The following is a 14,184-nucleotide window of genomic DNA, read 5'->3' as shown; positions in this document are numbered from 1 at the left end:
GGGCTCTCTACTCAGCAGGGAGCCTGCCTCCTCCTCCTCTCTCTCTGCCTGCCTCTCTGCCTACTTGTGATCTGTCAAATAAATTTAAAAAAAAAAAATCTTAAAAAAAGAAAAGAAAAGAAAAGAAAGATAGATGCATTCCTAGGTCCTGCTCTGGGAAGTCAATGTGAGCTAGGCCTCTGGCAGGAGGAAACACAGGGAAAGGTAATTTTTAAAGAGCGGTGAGAGGTGGGTAAAAGGCTTTGCTTTTTGCTTTATTGTCCGTCTTAGTCTTACTCTGTATAACTCTAAGAACCTAGCGGAGCTGTGCAGCCTTTTACCATCACTGTGATCCTAATCTAAGTTCTCCCGGCCCCAACAACCCATCAAACATTTGTTTTAAATATTTTATTTATAAATCATTTCTACATCTAAGGTGGGGCTTGAACTCACAACCCCAAGATCAAGAGTCACATGCTCTACTGACTCAGCCAGCCCAGCACCCCAGAACTCTTCACACGTTTTAGAATGGTGGTGAGTAACTCGGCTGTGGGGGAGGTAGAGACCTCCCCTACCTTCGAAAACACTGTGGAAGCCATGGATATTTTTCCCTCTCAAAATCTGGGCACAGGCAAATCCAGTATTTTGGATACAATTTTAGGATCTCATGTTCTACTTGACTCCCTGCTCTAGAACTTTAAAGGTGCGTGAGCAAAAAAACACGGTGGCGGGGAGGAGAGCCCCACTCTTGGAACTGTTTCCCTTCCCCGGCTTACGGCTCACATTCCTCCGCCCCAGTCCCGCTGCGTGGCCTCCGCTGGCAGCCGAGGCCCTAGTCTCCCCCTCCAACTATTCCAACCATCCTGGGAAGGGTGGGGCCCTCGGCTCTTGGGTCCCCCTCGGTTGCCCCCCTTCCCCACCATCGGTCTCCCCTTCTGCCCCGGTCCCTCCCTTTCTGGGGTGGGGCCAGCCAATGGGCGATGAGACTCTGGGGTTTGGCCCGGGAGCCAGGGAGCTCACCGATTCCCCGCCCTACAGTTCTGGCCACCGTCCCGGTGCGCACGGACGTGGCTCGAGTTTCCTCGGCTCTCCGCTCTTTCTCGCTTTCCCCCCTCCTGCTCTTCCTCCTCTTCTGGGCTTCAGCTCCAGCTCCACCCGGCCGGCCCCGCACGGCTCCGGCTAGCCATGGAGGATACCCAGCTCCATATCATCGAGCAGCCGCTTCCCGGGTACCCCGATGTTGGGGACCCGGGGTCCTCCCCAATGGCGGCGCCAGCGGCGGAGGAGCCGTCAGGGGCCGGCTCTGAGGAGCTGATCAAGTCGGACCAGGTGAACGGCGTGCTGGTGCTGAGCCTTCTGGACAAAATCATCGACGCCGTCGACCAGATCCAGCTGACCCAAGCCCAGCTGGAGGAACGGCAGGCGGAGATGGAGGGTGCCGTGCAGAGCATCCAGGGCGAGCTGAGCAAGCTGGGCAAGGCACACGCCACTACCAGCAACACCGTGAGCAAGTTGCTGGAGAAGGTGCGCAAGGTCAGCGTCAACGTGAAGACCGTGCGCGGCAGCCTGGAGCGCCAGGCCGGCCAGATCAAGAAGCTGGAGGTCAACGAGGCGGAGCTGCTGAGGCGCCGCAACTTTAAAGTCATGATCTACCAGGTGAGCTGGGGGGTGGACACGTCTGGCCCGGGGTCTCCGGAGCTTGGGGTAGGAGGACCTGCCCGCCGTGCGGCGCTCCCGCCAGCCTGGCGTGGGTGGCTCACGGGACCCACCCTCCTTCTGGGAGCACCGTTGGAGTCGGGTGGGGCAGGGCGGGGTGGGCTCCAGATTCCTGGAGCGCGCAGAGGGGCGCGCTTTGCACCCCACGACTTCTCACCGAGCCTCGTCCCTCTGGCGACAAACTCGCAAAAAAGTTAGGGGGCAGGACTTGAGGACGTTCCCCCTCGCAGACTGTTCCCAGCTCGGCTGTGTGAAGTCTTCCTACTTGGCGGAGGTTTTGGGGAAAGCCAGGGGTCCCTGGCGGACGGTGGGCCCACTGTAAGCGGACACTGGCGGCATGGCCCGGGTTTGGGGCCTCCGGCCCTGCCCGCCCGATATAGCGGGTGATTCAGGGCTCAGGCACGCACCGGCGGGGGCTGCGCCAGGCGAAGGCAGCGACCGCCAGCACACGCCCCCGGACCCGCATGGGCCTCGGTTGCCCCCGCGTCCTCCAGCTGCGAGCTGCCCCGAGCCTCTGGGCACTTTCAGGCCCTTGGGGACGCAGGCAGCGCTCCCGAACCCTCTCTGGTAGATGGAAGTAGGCGCGGGGGTTGTGGGGGGTGATTGGGGAGGGGAGGTTGGGTGCAACGTAAGGAGTGCAAGCGGGGTTGGTGGGGCAAAGCGTACAGTCCCTGCCGGCCCGACGATCTAGGGGCAGGAATCACCCTGCTGGCCTGCGGGACAGCGGAGCAGCGGGCAGACAGGCGGGAGGAGGCTGGCGCGCGCCAGGCTCCGCCCAGGCCGCTTGTTGCTTCCTTTGCTCCTCTACCGGTTTTGCTCGGATAAAAATGACATTTTTGTATCCTAACCGCAAATAAACCTGGAAATCTCAGCTGCTGCTGATCCTCCCCGCTCCCTCCTCCCCAATCACATTAGAAGAGGCTCTGAGGGGGCGCCTGGGTGGCTCAGTGGGTTAAAGCCTCTGCCTTCGGCTGGGCTCATGAACCCGGGGTCCTGGGATCAAGACCGGCATCGGGCTGTCTGCTCAACAAGGAGCCTGCTTCCTCCTCTCTCTCTGCCTGCCTTTCTGCCTACTTGTGATCTCTGTCTGTCAAATAAAAAATAAATCTTAAAAAAAAAAAAAAAAAAAGAAGAAGAAGAAGAAGAAGAGGCTCTACGCTGAGGGCTTGGTGATCTTTGGACGGGTGGGAATTTGCCCAGCCTCTCCTGCTGTCTTCTTCCCACTGGCCTGGTTGACGTTCCCACCCCAAGGAGGTGAGATCAGAGGTAAAGGCGTTAGTCTATGCTCCCTCAGCCCCTTCCTCTCCCTACAGAAGGGAATGGAAAGAAAAGGAAGGCTACATTTCCCACACCCTCTAGGTGAGAGAACCTGTCAGGGAGCTGTGGTTTCCCTGACTGCACCAAGCTGGATTCTGAGTGACCATCTGGGATTCAGTGAGGTCCTTAACTGTGTGTCTCTAGGAGGAACTAAGAGAGATGCAGATTAGGACAAGTGTTTGGGACAGTAGACACAGGGAGATGGGTGAACTTGTACCCATCCAAGGAGATGGTGGTGGGACAGAGACAGAACTGGCGCTGTCCCCTTCCCTCCAATGCCCAGAGACTCCTCCCAAGTGGCGCTAGAAGTTCCCCCACCAGCCCATATAGCACTACCTGGTAGAAATGTTTGTCTAGAGCTGTTTCACTTAATCTAACTGCTTGGAAGAGTGTATGTGAGAGAGATTTTAAAAGAAATCTGATTAGTCCCAGGGGAGGGGGTGTCACCAAGGGAAGAACACTCAGGGGTCTGGGACCATAGCTGCCAGCTCTTTTCTCCACAGCCTCATGTATTAGAGGGTTGCCACGAAGGGCTTGGATAGGTTGCTGTCTTCACTCTAAATATCCCAGACCATAGAACGTGGGCAAGTTCTCAGACTCGAGGTAAATCTATGTCAAAGGTAGAGATGCTGAGAGAAGGATGGGTCCTTAGGAAGCAAAACTCGTGTGCAGAGGCCAGTGGCATCTCTGTTACTCCCGCTCAGCAGCTGGCAGGGGTCTGTCTGTCATGTGTCTGTGGGGGTGGGAGGTGGGGTCTAATCACAGCCTGGAGGTAGAAAGAATGGCTCAAGCTGGGGACCCTGTGCCTCTAAACCACAGGGCAAATAACTAATAAGTAACACTGTTCCAACCTGGAGAGGAGCTCAGAGGCAAGGAAAAAGATTCCAGCAACAGGGGTGGGGCTCAGGGAAGCAGCACTTCCCTGAGATGCAGAGCAGCTGTCCAGGTAAGGGGCGAGGGTGTGAGGTACTCAGCAGCTAAAGAAAAAGCAGAGGCTACTCCTTTCTGAGGTCTGCAGGCCTGGGAAGAGAAGGAGGTAAAAATAGCTCTGCGCCTTGGCAGACCTAATAGGGAAGATTGGGGGCGGCAGCATTTATGGTAGTCAGGCTGAGGGGTAGGATGCTTGGGTGGCCAGGCAGAGAGAGAGAGAGAGAGAGATTTGGAGAAAGGCCTCCTGGGAGAATGTGAGTTTTCCAGAGTGGGAACAGGGGAGTGGATACTGTATTCCCCGCTGCAGATGTGGGAGGTGATGATGTGGCAACGGGGGCAGGGTAGAAGGGAGAATGAAAGGCCAGGAAGGCCCCAGCTGTGGGATCAGGCCATCTGCCCCCCCATACCTTTTTCCTGGGGGGATAAAGAAGAGAATCCCTTGTGTAGCCTCACCCCATATTCAAGGAACTGTTAGACATAATGATTCCACAGGTTAAGTTTGTATTTGATCCTCCTGGCTCCCCCATGAAATTTAGCACCTCCCACCCCAGGATATCAGAGCCCTCACCTTGAACCCACTTCTGAGTCATTACTGTCCTCTGGCATTTCCCTATCCCCTAACAAAAACTAGCAGTTTGGCATCCCATCCTATCAGGGTGATACCTAACTAGGCAACATCTAGTGAAGGAGAAGAACGAAATCTTCTAGTAGCTAAGGGTCAGTGGACTGAGAACTGACTGCTGGGAAGATCAGGCAGATCCTGGGCACTGTACAAACGGGAGGGGTAGTGATCATTAAAGATTCGGTTCTTCCAGATAACGACTTGGATATTACTAGTGTTCTTTTAGAATGCAGAAAAGGGGGCTAAAATGGAAAGAAACACTTTCTGGAGCAGTTGTGATGAGACATGATCTCCACAAGGACCCTTCGGACCTGCTCCAAGCGCTTGATGATAGGACCAGGAAGCATTTAAGGGATTAAGGACTTTTAGGCTTTAAAAACAAGGGCACCAAGGCTGGAATGAGGGCTTGCTGGCTTTTCCTCCCCAAATCCTAACCTAACCCATATAGCTCTTTACTGGACTCAAGGCAAATGAGGGCTCTCTGTTCCAGAACTCCGAACTTTTGTTCCCAAATATTCCAATGTGAGGCTCTTGCCCCTCTCAGTCTCTGAGCCTAGCGGCCATGGAAAGAGTGCTTACCACATCCTTCCTCCGAAACGCTGAGATTTTCCTGGTCATTGGATCCAAAGCAGGGAGGATACTATTAGGGGTAATCCTAAGACTAAAGGAAATAATACTCCTCCCTCTGATTTTTTTTTTTTAAATAAGTCTGACTATTGTAAAGGTCAAAATCAAAAAGGGATGCAATGGCACAAAATAAGCTACTGATATAGAGAAGTGAGAGGATATTGTTGCTAGGCAACCAACCTCAGAGATGAGTAGTGGTTTGTTCCATTTCACTGAAGCATACCATTGTGCATGTTTCATTATTCTGCCATTACAGATTTTTTTTGAGCTGGAAGATGCTTCAGAGATAATCAGCTCAAGCTCCTTCATTCTATAGCTAGGGAAGTGGAGGCCCAAAGAGGGGAACTTACTTGCCTATTGTCACTCAAATCAGTGGGGGTCAAAGCTGGGACTAGAACCCAGGTGTACCCCTTCTTCTGCTAAATTCTCTGCTCCCCACTTCCTCCCTCCATTCCCGGGCTCTGCGAAGAAACCAGGGCGGAGGTTATTCCAACAGTGGGTTTGTTCTGGCTCCTTCATTCTCTAAGGGGGATAGTTGCACCATCCTGGCACTTGGGCTGCTGTCTGAGTACATGTGTGCATGTGCATGTGTGTGTACACGTGAGGGTGCAATCAACATTACTAAGAGTGGCTAAGGTTGGTGGCCATTAGTTGCTTAGCCTCCTAGTACTGAAGCAGAGGCAATGGCCAATGACAAAGGACCAATGACAGTGAGGGAGGAGGGAGGGGTACAGAGAGTAAGGCATAGAGCTCCCTGGCCGGTATGGGTATCCCCTGGCATAAGCTCTGCAGCTGGCTATGAGAGGACCATGTTGACTTTCTCCTTGGCCTTCCTTCTCCTTATACTTCACAGGGAAGGTTGGCACCTGCTACGTTATGTTTTTGTGGCTGCAGGCTTTTACCCACCACTGCTATCATTGGAGTCTGGTAGTGCCCCTAACTATCTCTCTCCCTGACTTCTCATGATGGTCCAAGACAAGAGTGGCAGCTCAGCCCCTCAGGAGGGAAAATGGGAGCTGCCGCTAGGTCTTCCAGGATGCAAGCCCAGCTGTCATAAAAAGAGCTTGGCTTTTGTTCCTGATTTCTCTGTGCATCTTGGTGTCTGCTATCCCAGGCATGTGTAGGGGGAGGAGTGGCAAGGAAGGCAAGAGGTGGGGACATGGCCAAAGGGAAACAACCAGGATGTTCCTCTTCCATGCCTCTACCTCTCCTTATCCAGGGCGGCACCAAGTGCCCACCCTGCCCTGGGAAAATAATGAGAACTAGGACTCTGAAGACAGTAGAGTTGTTCACCTACTTGCCTTCTTTTTCACTTCTCAGAGCCTCTCCGGCTAGAGTCAGTAACTGACCTCTTAGAGAGCTCCTTCTACGTTGCCAGCAGCCTCTTACTCCCTCACTCCAGCCCTCAACAGCATCATCCCACGACTATGGCTGGGTAGGGACAGAAGGCAGGAGGCTAAGGATGGGAGTGGGGAAGATTCTAGAGGGAAGAAGAGAGGAGCTCTGTTTAAACTGTTTATTAAACACAGGCCTGGGTTTGTCACACTTTCATTCCTGGGGCCTTCTTGATGAAGCATATAAAATATGGTTCCTTTCCAGCCTGATGCATGCCATATTCCCTTCCCCCTACTCACCAACTCCAATTCTGCATGCCCACTAAGGCCTCTTTCTCTCAACAACATCCGCACCCATCTCAAGCCCCATTTACACCCCTTTTCCTCATCTTAGCCCAAGAAGAAGCTGAAAGCACCCTCTGACCTGGCCACACCCAAGATCGTGCCTTTTGACCTTCTGCCTGAGACTGAGCCCATTGACCTGAAGCCTGAGACAGTGCCTGAGCTCCCACCCTTTGACCAGACGCCTAGGACACTGCCCTATTACCCAGAGCCTGTGCCTCTGCCCCCCCCAGAGAAGCCAACAGCCGGTGGGGGCGCTTAGGGTCTCTCGGGTGACACGGGGCAGTGGGCATGGGCCATCACTCCAGTCCACCACCAGCTCACTGCTTAGTGGTGGTCAGTGTTGGGATGAGAGGCCTCTTTCAAGCCCTGGGTTGGTGGTGGATATGGTGAAAACACTCTCGCAATACGCAGAGTTCAGGCAAATGTGGTGTGTGCAATGGGGTGGGAAGCAAAGGGACGGGGCCCTCCCCCACCTCTGGGTTTCTGTCTTAATAGTAGATGCTCCAAACCCCATATTGGAGCTGCAGCCTGTGCTGCCCTGCATGAAATTGCATGAAACTGTGCCATGGCATCTGATTCTCCTTCCCGTTCCCCTTCTGCCTCCTCCTCAGGGACAGGCCAGTTCGGCTCAAAGCTTCTTTGGAGAGGGCCCTTATGAGGCCCAGGCCTGGGGTCTGTTCTGTACCCTGTCCACCCTCTCCCTGGAGCTGAGGAAAACATTTACACTTATTTTTTTCCTTTTTTTTTTTTTTAGAAAATGTTTTGCAAAGGGATCCCTTATGTTTGCCAGATCCTGCCTTGGGTGGGGCACCCTAAAGCTGCCAACTCGGAGAGGCCGGAAGGGGGGACATTTTAGCTGGCTCTGGCCTGGATCCTCTGGCTTCCCTACAGCACAAAAGGGTTTCCTCCAACTTTTTTTCTTTTTCCAAAATCATCCTTCTAAGGAGTCCTTTTAGACATTTTCCCCAACTGTCCCCTCCTCCACGAAATTTTAATGCTATAGATATACTATCTATCTACATATGTATTGGGACTCTTCGGCACTACAAACTACTGGGATATCTAAATTCACCTCTCCCTTCAAGAATTAATTTCTACCCTCTTGGGGGCAACATTAATCCTGTTGAGAATCCTGCTCTAGCAGAAAGGACCCTCTGCCTTTGGTGTCTCTCAGCCTTGTCTCAGCAATCTAAAGTAACAATCCTGAGATTTTATGACTTTCCCTCTTTTCTACCTCTCCCCAAGTCTTGCCCCTCTTCTAACTTACTCTCTGAGCAGATCCTGGGTCTCTGAATGCCCTCTCCAGAGTCTTCTCTGGCTAGTCCCAGGCAGTAGTTGGGGACAGAGCATTAAGTCCAGAGAGTCTCCTGGGGTGCCTGGCTGGCTCAGTCAGTAGAGCCTGTGACTCTTGATCTCAGGGTCATGAGGTTGAGCCCCACATTGGGTATAGAACTTACTTAAAAAAAAAAAAAAAAAAGATTAAAGAAAAGAGAAAAAAGGAAAGAAAGGCTCCTACTTAAAGAGTCATATGACATTGTCCCTTCTCCCTGACAAATGTGAAGTGCCTGGCCAAGGACTAGGCACATAGTAGGTGCTCGATTAAATTATAATCATATTAAAATCTTCTTCCTAGACCAGAGGATCTTCAGTTTATAAAGCAGAGTTGGGCAGTGGAGCGGATGGGGCGGGAAGTTTCCCTGGGGCTCCTGAAACCCATCTTGGACTGGTGCCTTCCTGGGTTGGAGAACTGTGTATGCTTCGTGGAGGGGAGGGGAAGCTGTGCATGCTTTTGCTCAGACCTGGTCATTAAAGGTAACTCTGGAAACCGAGCCTGTTGGGAGTGGTGGTTTTCTTTAATAAAAGCGTGAAAACAGAACAAGCAGAGCCATCCCCTGAGGCCGCTCCTTTGGTGTAGGAGCTCTGCCAGGGCAGCAGGGGTGGGACAAGGGTGCCTGGCCATTGTGCCCAGGGTAGGGGGAGGTGCTTTGGAATTGTGTTGGTGGTTGTTGTAGCAACAGGCTGATGGGGTGGACCCAAAACAGCACTCCAAGCCTATGAGTCATAGGGGAAACCTGGCTTGGAAAGGGGGAGAAAAGAGAAAATCCATTAATGGAGGAAAAAAGCTAAAATCATAGCGGTATACCCTCTGCAGAGCCAGTCTACTGGATGTTGTCCAGGGAGTTAGGTCAAGTTATTTCTTCCCCCGTCCCCTGATCTTCCACCAAAGCAGCTCCTCTGGTGTAAGCTATCACTCTGGGGGGAACCTACAATGAATGGTGTTAATATATTTTCATATACCTTTCTGGACTGGGAGAGACACCTCCAAATCCAGGAATAAACCCCCTTCACTGGGATTGTTCCCTGATGTTGTATTTAAGACCTTTCAACAGGAATTAGAAAGATGGGATTGGCTACAAGAGGTCTGCGACTCTGTCCCTAGCCCCGTTCGCTTTCAAGCTCAGCAGGCAAACACCTTTAATTTAGGAAGCCAGAGGCCAGGAAAACCAGTCAGCTTAGCCTTTAAGGGATGGGGTGGGGCAGGGGTTGGGGGGTGGTAAGGGGATGCATCAGGGATGCTGGGGGTGGGGCAGGGAGACAATGTTGATTTGTTTTCCAGCAGCTGGGACTATTTCCTGACTATTCCCCGCCCATCACCCTAATCCTTCCCTAGCCTATCCACATTGTCTGAGTTTAGTGAAAGGAGGGGTTCTCTACTATCCTTTGGTGGAGCATGTGTGGGGTTTTAGTCAGAGAGGCTTTGAAGGAGATCAGAGCTGAAATTTTTTTGATACTGGGGTTGCAGGTAAATTCTGGGTGGAAAAGGATGAAGAGGTAGCAGAGAGCTTAGATCATGGAGAGTCCTAAAATGGTGTGTAAGAGAGAGGACTTGAGTAGCAGGCCGAAAGACTAAAAAGGAAACCCAAAGGGTACAACTGGAAATAAGGAATGTTAAGAGAGGTTGGGATCCTCCTACACTCAAGACAAGGAAAACAATCCCTTCAACTCCTCTGTGAGTGATAAGAGGGAGAGGGATGGACAGAATGACAGTACTAAGCCAGCTATGGCAGATGGAGACTACAAGTCCCAGCATGCCCTGAGCCCAGATCACCTTGCCTGCTGGGAGGTGTAGTTGAATAATGACAGCTTGAGGTGGCTTGATGCCCTGCTCGCAGTACTGGTGTCCAGTTTGGGAGAAAGGGTGGAGCCAGCATTCTGTCTTTGTCCTTGCTAATGCTATTGACAGGGAGGGAAGGAAGTTGGGAGGGGGTGTTCCTAGTTTTCAGTGTAAACCAGGAAACTCTGGGGGGATGTGGATGGGAGGGAAGAGGAAAGAGGTTGGGGGCTGGAGGAGGAATTTCTGTAGCATGTGGTGCTGAGATACCAAGTGGAAATGTGTGTGTGTGTGTGTTTATAAGAGGGGTCAATTCATGTTGCCTCATTTTTCTCAGATGGGTTTGTTTTTGTTTTGGTTTTTGGTTTTTTTACAATTCTGGGAAATTGTCTTCAGAAACCCCTTTGAAGCAGCGCCTGGGTGGCCCAGTGGGTTAAGCTTCTGCCTTCAACTCAGGTCATGATCTCAGCAGGGGGCCTGCTCCCCGCTCTCTCTCTCTGCCTGCTGCTCTGCCTACTTGTGATCTCTCTCTCTCTCTCTCTGTCAAATAAATAAATAAATAAATCTTAAAAAAGAAAGAAAAAGAAAACCCCTTGAAAACCTACTGTCTCCTTCTTCCTTCATCTTAAGTCCCTGAAGAGAGTGTGAGCCAAAGAGTTCTGGGTTTGTTTATGTTCTTGAATATGCCCCCTTGCCCTTTCTGTGCTCGACCTCCCTTACCTTCTTGTAGACGGTGATCCTGAGATTCTGAAATGTTGGCCCAGAGTCAGGACCTTGGAAAATCTTCCCAAAATGGAAGACAGTGCTGGTGCTAGGTACTCCCAGAGGCAAAGGGAAGAACTGGCTCTGAGCTCTAGATCTCAGGGACTCTGGGACCACCACCCCATTCCTGGCCTCTTAAACTCTGGTCTGGGGAGAAAAAAATCACAATGGAAAAAGTAATCCCTCCCTTCCATTCCAAGGCTGGGAAGTCAGAATCAGAATAATTGTCCATGTTGGGGAGAAAACATGCTCTTGGCTGCCCGCCAGCTTCTTCCTCTTTCCTCTCTCAATTTCTACGTGCGGGGTAATGACCGCTGCTGGAACAAATCAGTATGAGGAGGTCAAGGGTGGGGAGCATGGGCTCAGCACAGCTCTCCTTCCCTAAGACTGGTCCTGAACTTATGTGAAGTCTGGGAAACACTCTCTTTATCTTGCCTTCAAGTTACGGTACCTGGGGGTCGCCTGACTGGCTGTGAGCTCACTCCCCCCCTACCCCCCCTCCCCCTCAGCGACTTCTCAAAGCCCTTTGCATTTTTTGGTCTAGCTAGAGCAGTGTGCACCAGGGGGCGCTCTGCCCATTTCCAAAGTTAAACTGTGTTCCCTGAGTTAGGAGTAGTTTAACTAAGATGCGTGGACGCAGGATGTAGGACAGGTTTGGGGGGCTGCAGATATATTTAGCTCAAGTGCAATGACTGCACAAGCCGGAAGCTCCGTTCCCTCCTCGCCCTGTCTGTATAGTTACCATTCATTCAACACATAATTTACTGGGCGCCCACGCAGTGTCCAGCTCACGGACACTGGCACACCGACGAAGGAGTCGGGCGGATGTCATAGCTACCACGCACTCTCCTGAATCACCACCCACCCTCCTGCCCCGGGTTCGCCCAGCATCCCCCAGGTCCCCGCCCAGTCCTCGGCTCTGCCCCCTCACCTCTTCGGTCTGCTCTCCCTTCAGGACGAGGTGAAACTGCCGGCCAAAGTTAGCATCGGCAAGTCGCTGAAAGAGGCGGAGGCGCTGCCCGAGAAGGAGGGCGACGAGCTGGGCGAGGGCGAGCGGCCGGAGGAGGACGCGGCCGCGCTCGAGCTGTCGTCCGACGAGGCGGTGGAGGTGGAGGAGGTCATCGAGGAGTCGCGCGCCGAGCGCATCAAGCGCAGCGGCCTGCGGCGCGTGGACGACTTCAAGAAGGCCTTCTCCAAGGAGAAGATGGAGAAGACCAAGGTGCGCACCCGCGAGAACCTGGAGAAGACCCGCCTCAAGACCAAGGAGAACCTGGAGAAGACGCGGCACACGCTCGAGAAGCGCATGAACAAGCTGGGCACGCGCCTCGTTCCCGCCGAGCGGCGCGAGAAGCTCAAGACCTCGCGAGATAAGCTGCGCAAGTCCTTCACGCCTGACCACGTGGTGTACGCGCGCTCCAAGACGGCGGTCTACAAGGTGCCGCCCTTCACCTTCCACGTCAAGAAGATCCGCGAGGGTGAGGTGGAGGTGCTAAAGGCCACCGAAATGGTGGAGGTGGGCGCCGACGACGACGAGGGCGGCGCGGAGCGCGGCGAGGCGGCCGACCTGCTGCGCGGGAGCAGCCCCGACGTGCACACGCTGCTGGAGATCACCGAGGAGTCGGACGCCGTGCTGGTGGACAAGAGTGACAGCGACTGAGCGGACGCACGCGGGGCTCTGCCCGGGAGGCCGCGCCACCCTGCCCCGCCATTCCCCGCCCCCTCCCCATGCCTTTCCCTCTGGAACTTTCTCTTTCGCATTCTCTCTCGGCCCCACACTGGCTGAGATGTTTCTAAATTGACAACACCGCCCCTCAAGGAGCACCTCTCCAAGTCTTAACCGCTGTTAAGATCGGAGGGGGAGGCAGCCTCCACCATAGATCGCCCCAGTTTGGGCACAGTCTGGGTGGGAGTGGAGAGGGGAGTGATCTGTGTCGTGGTTGTCCAAGTCAGGGATCTTAAAGGAAATGGCCGTCGTTTCCATGGTTGCCCCACCCCACTTTGGGGTAGGCTGCCTTCCCCCCAACCTCCACCTCACACTTGTACCCAGCTGCTGTCATTCCTGCTCACTGAGCTCTTCTTTCTCATCCTGATCCCTGGAGGCTTGAAAGCCAAAACTACCATAAAAGGAAAGAGTGAATCCTGAAGAGGACCCTTGCCCACACGGGAGGCCCCACACTGGAAGGACTTAAAAGCAGCTTTCAGGAGAACCTCGGGCAGTTGGGGGAAGAGGGCAGAGTGAGCGTTACCCTGGAAAGAGAGGCTAGCACCATTGTATCTGTATAGGGTTCCAACAAGTAAGGCCGTAGCCAAGCAGAGCCCTTGGGAAGGAGGAGATGATGTAGGGAACATTTACAGTGTTTCTGCATCTGCAACAGCAGCACATGGCTCTGGCTTTGGGAACGAGAATGGGAAACAGTAGAAAGTGGAAATGGGTGAAGAGAGGAGAATTCTCCTCATTAGAAGCATGAGAAACACAAGACGAGAATCCTGTCGTAATGGGGTTCTCAGAGGACAGCGGGACAATTTTCAGAATAAGGAGGAAGGACAGTGAGAAAGAGATGATCCAAAGAGGAGAGGTACGCCTCACTCACCCCTGTCCCTTAACTGAGATCTGAATGGTGCCCCTTGTGGCAGCCCATTTCTCAAATCCAGAATATGAGGGTTCCAGAAGGGGGCAGCACCAGACTGCAGAGAGCTGGGAGGTAGCAGGGAGGAGGACTGGAAAGACAGCAACGTGCTAATGGCCAGGCCACCAAGCTGAGAACTGGAGGGGACATGGAGAGAGTGTATGGAGTAACCCGGCCTTGGCTCACTCCTGGTAGTTTCTTCTCAAGATCCTTCCCTAGAGCTAGTATCAGAAAGCTGCGAAACTTGCCAAGACCTCCTTGCCTTGTGGGTTCTTCTCCTGAATCATTGGGGATGATGGGTATGCTACTTCCAGTCCTGTTGTGCACTGACAGGTTCTCCTCAGGATACTTCAGTACCCCCCCATTCCTCTCCAGTAAAGGCCGCTTGTCAGAAGCAAAGACAACTCCCTTCACCTTCAAGCACAGCCCTAAAAGGAGGATTGAAGGCTTCCTCCTCCCCCATCTCCTCTGCCTTATCTTCCCTGCTTTGCTTTTTAGAGTTGCAGCTAATAGTTTTAAGGGGTGGAGGGAGGGAGCCTGGGGACACAAACTTTTTTTTTATAATACAAAGCTTTGCTTTCTGCTCCCAACCCCTACCCCTCCCCCCCTTCTTGGTTCCCTTCTCTCTTCTGAACGGTTGGAGACGCTTCAGCTGAGGGAGGATGGGGATTGTGGGACAGGGTCCCTTGGTGCTGATGGGCTGAAGGGGCCTGAGTTGTGGGCAGATACAGTTTCCTGTGGGCTCCTGGGAGCCTCTCATGTTGCTGTGTCCTGGTAAGCAGCCCGACCAATAAACCCGCTTTTCTAAAAGGA

At 53.1% G+C, this 14,184-nt stretch overlaps 1 protein-coding gene and 1 long non-coding RNA gene across 2 annotated transcripts; one reads left to right on the top strand and one right to left on the bottom strand.

Annotated features, from left to right (window-relative positions):
• Positions 1–985: 985 nt before the first annotated feature.
• CAVIN1 (caveolae associated protein 1) lies at positions 986–14,184 on the top strand. Its single transcript, XM_032871670.1, has 2 exons — positions 986–1,635; positions 11,700–14,184. Exons 1-2 carry the CDS (start codon positions 1,165–1,167, stop codon positions 12,399–12,401), a joined length of 1,173 nt encoding a protein of 390 aa, XP_032727561.1. The 5' UTR covers positions 986–1,164; the 3' UTR covers positions 12,402–14,184.
• Positions 7,951–8,137, bottom strand: LOC116875874. The gene is made up of 3 exons (XR_004384281.1): positions 8,070–8,137; positions 8,022–8,028; positions 7,951–7,990 (listed from the first exon to the last, which is right to left on the bottom strand). It is a non-coding gene; the product is annotated as an uncharacterized LOC116875874 (long non-coding RNA).

The sequence above is a fragment of the Lontra canadensis genome, unplaced genomic scaffold (genome assembly GCF_010015895.1).
Source record: "Lontra canadensis isolate GAN:19392208 unplaced genomic scaffold, GSC_riverotter_1.0 scaffold43, whole genome shotgun sequence".
NCBI classification, from domain to species: domain Eukaryota; kingdom Metazoa; phylum Chordata; class Mammalia; order Carnivora; family Mustelidae; genus Lontra; species Lontra canadensis.
Note: the sequence above shows the minus strand (reverse complement) of the source record. Positions and strands in the feature narration are given on the sequence as shown.

What these genes read in the sequence shown, in the direction of transcription:
- CAVIN1 (XM_032871670.1), top strand. Translation starts at nt 1,165, where the DNA reads ATGGAGGATACCCAGCTCCATATCATCGAGCAGCCGCTTCCCGGGTAC. An exon ending in TTAAAGTCATGATCTACCAG is followed by an intron (nt 1,636 to 11,699) that starts GTGAGCTGGGGG and finishes CTCTCCCTTCAG; the next exon opens with GACGAGGTGAAACTGCCGGC.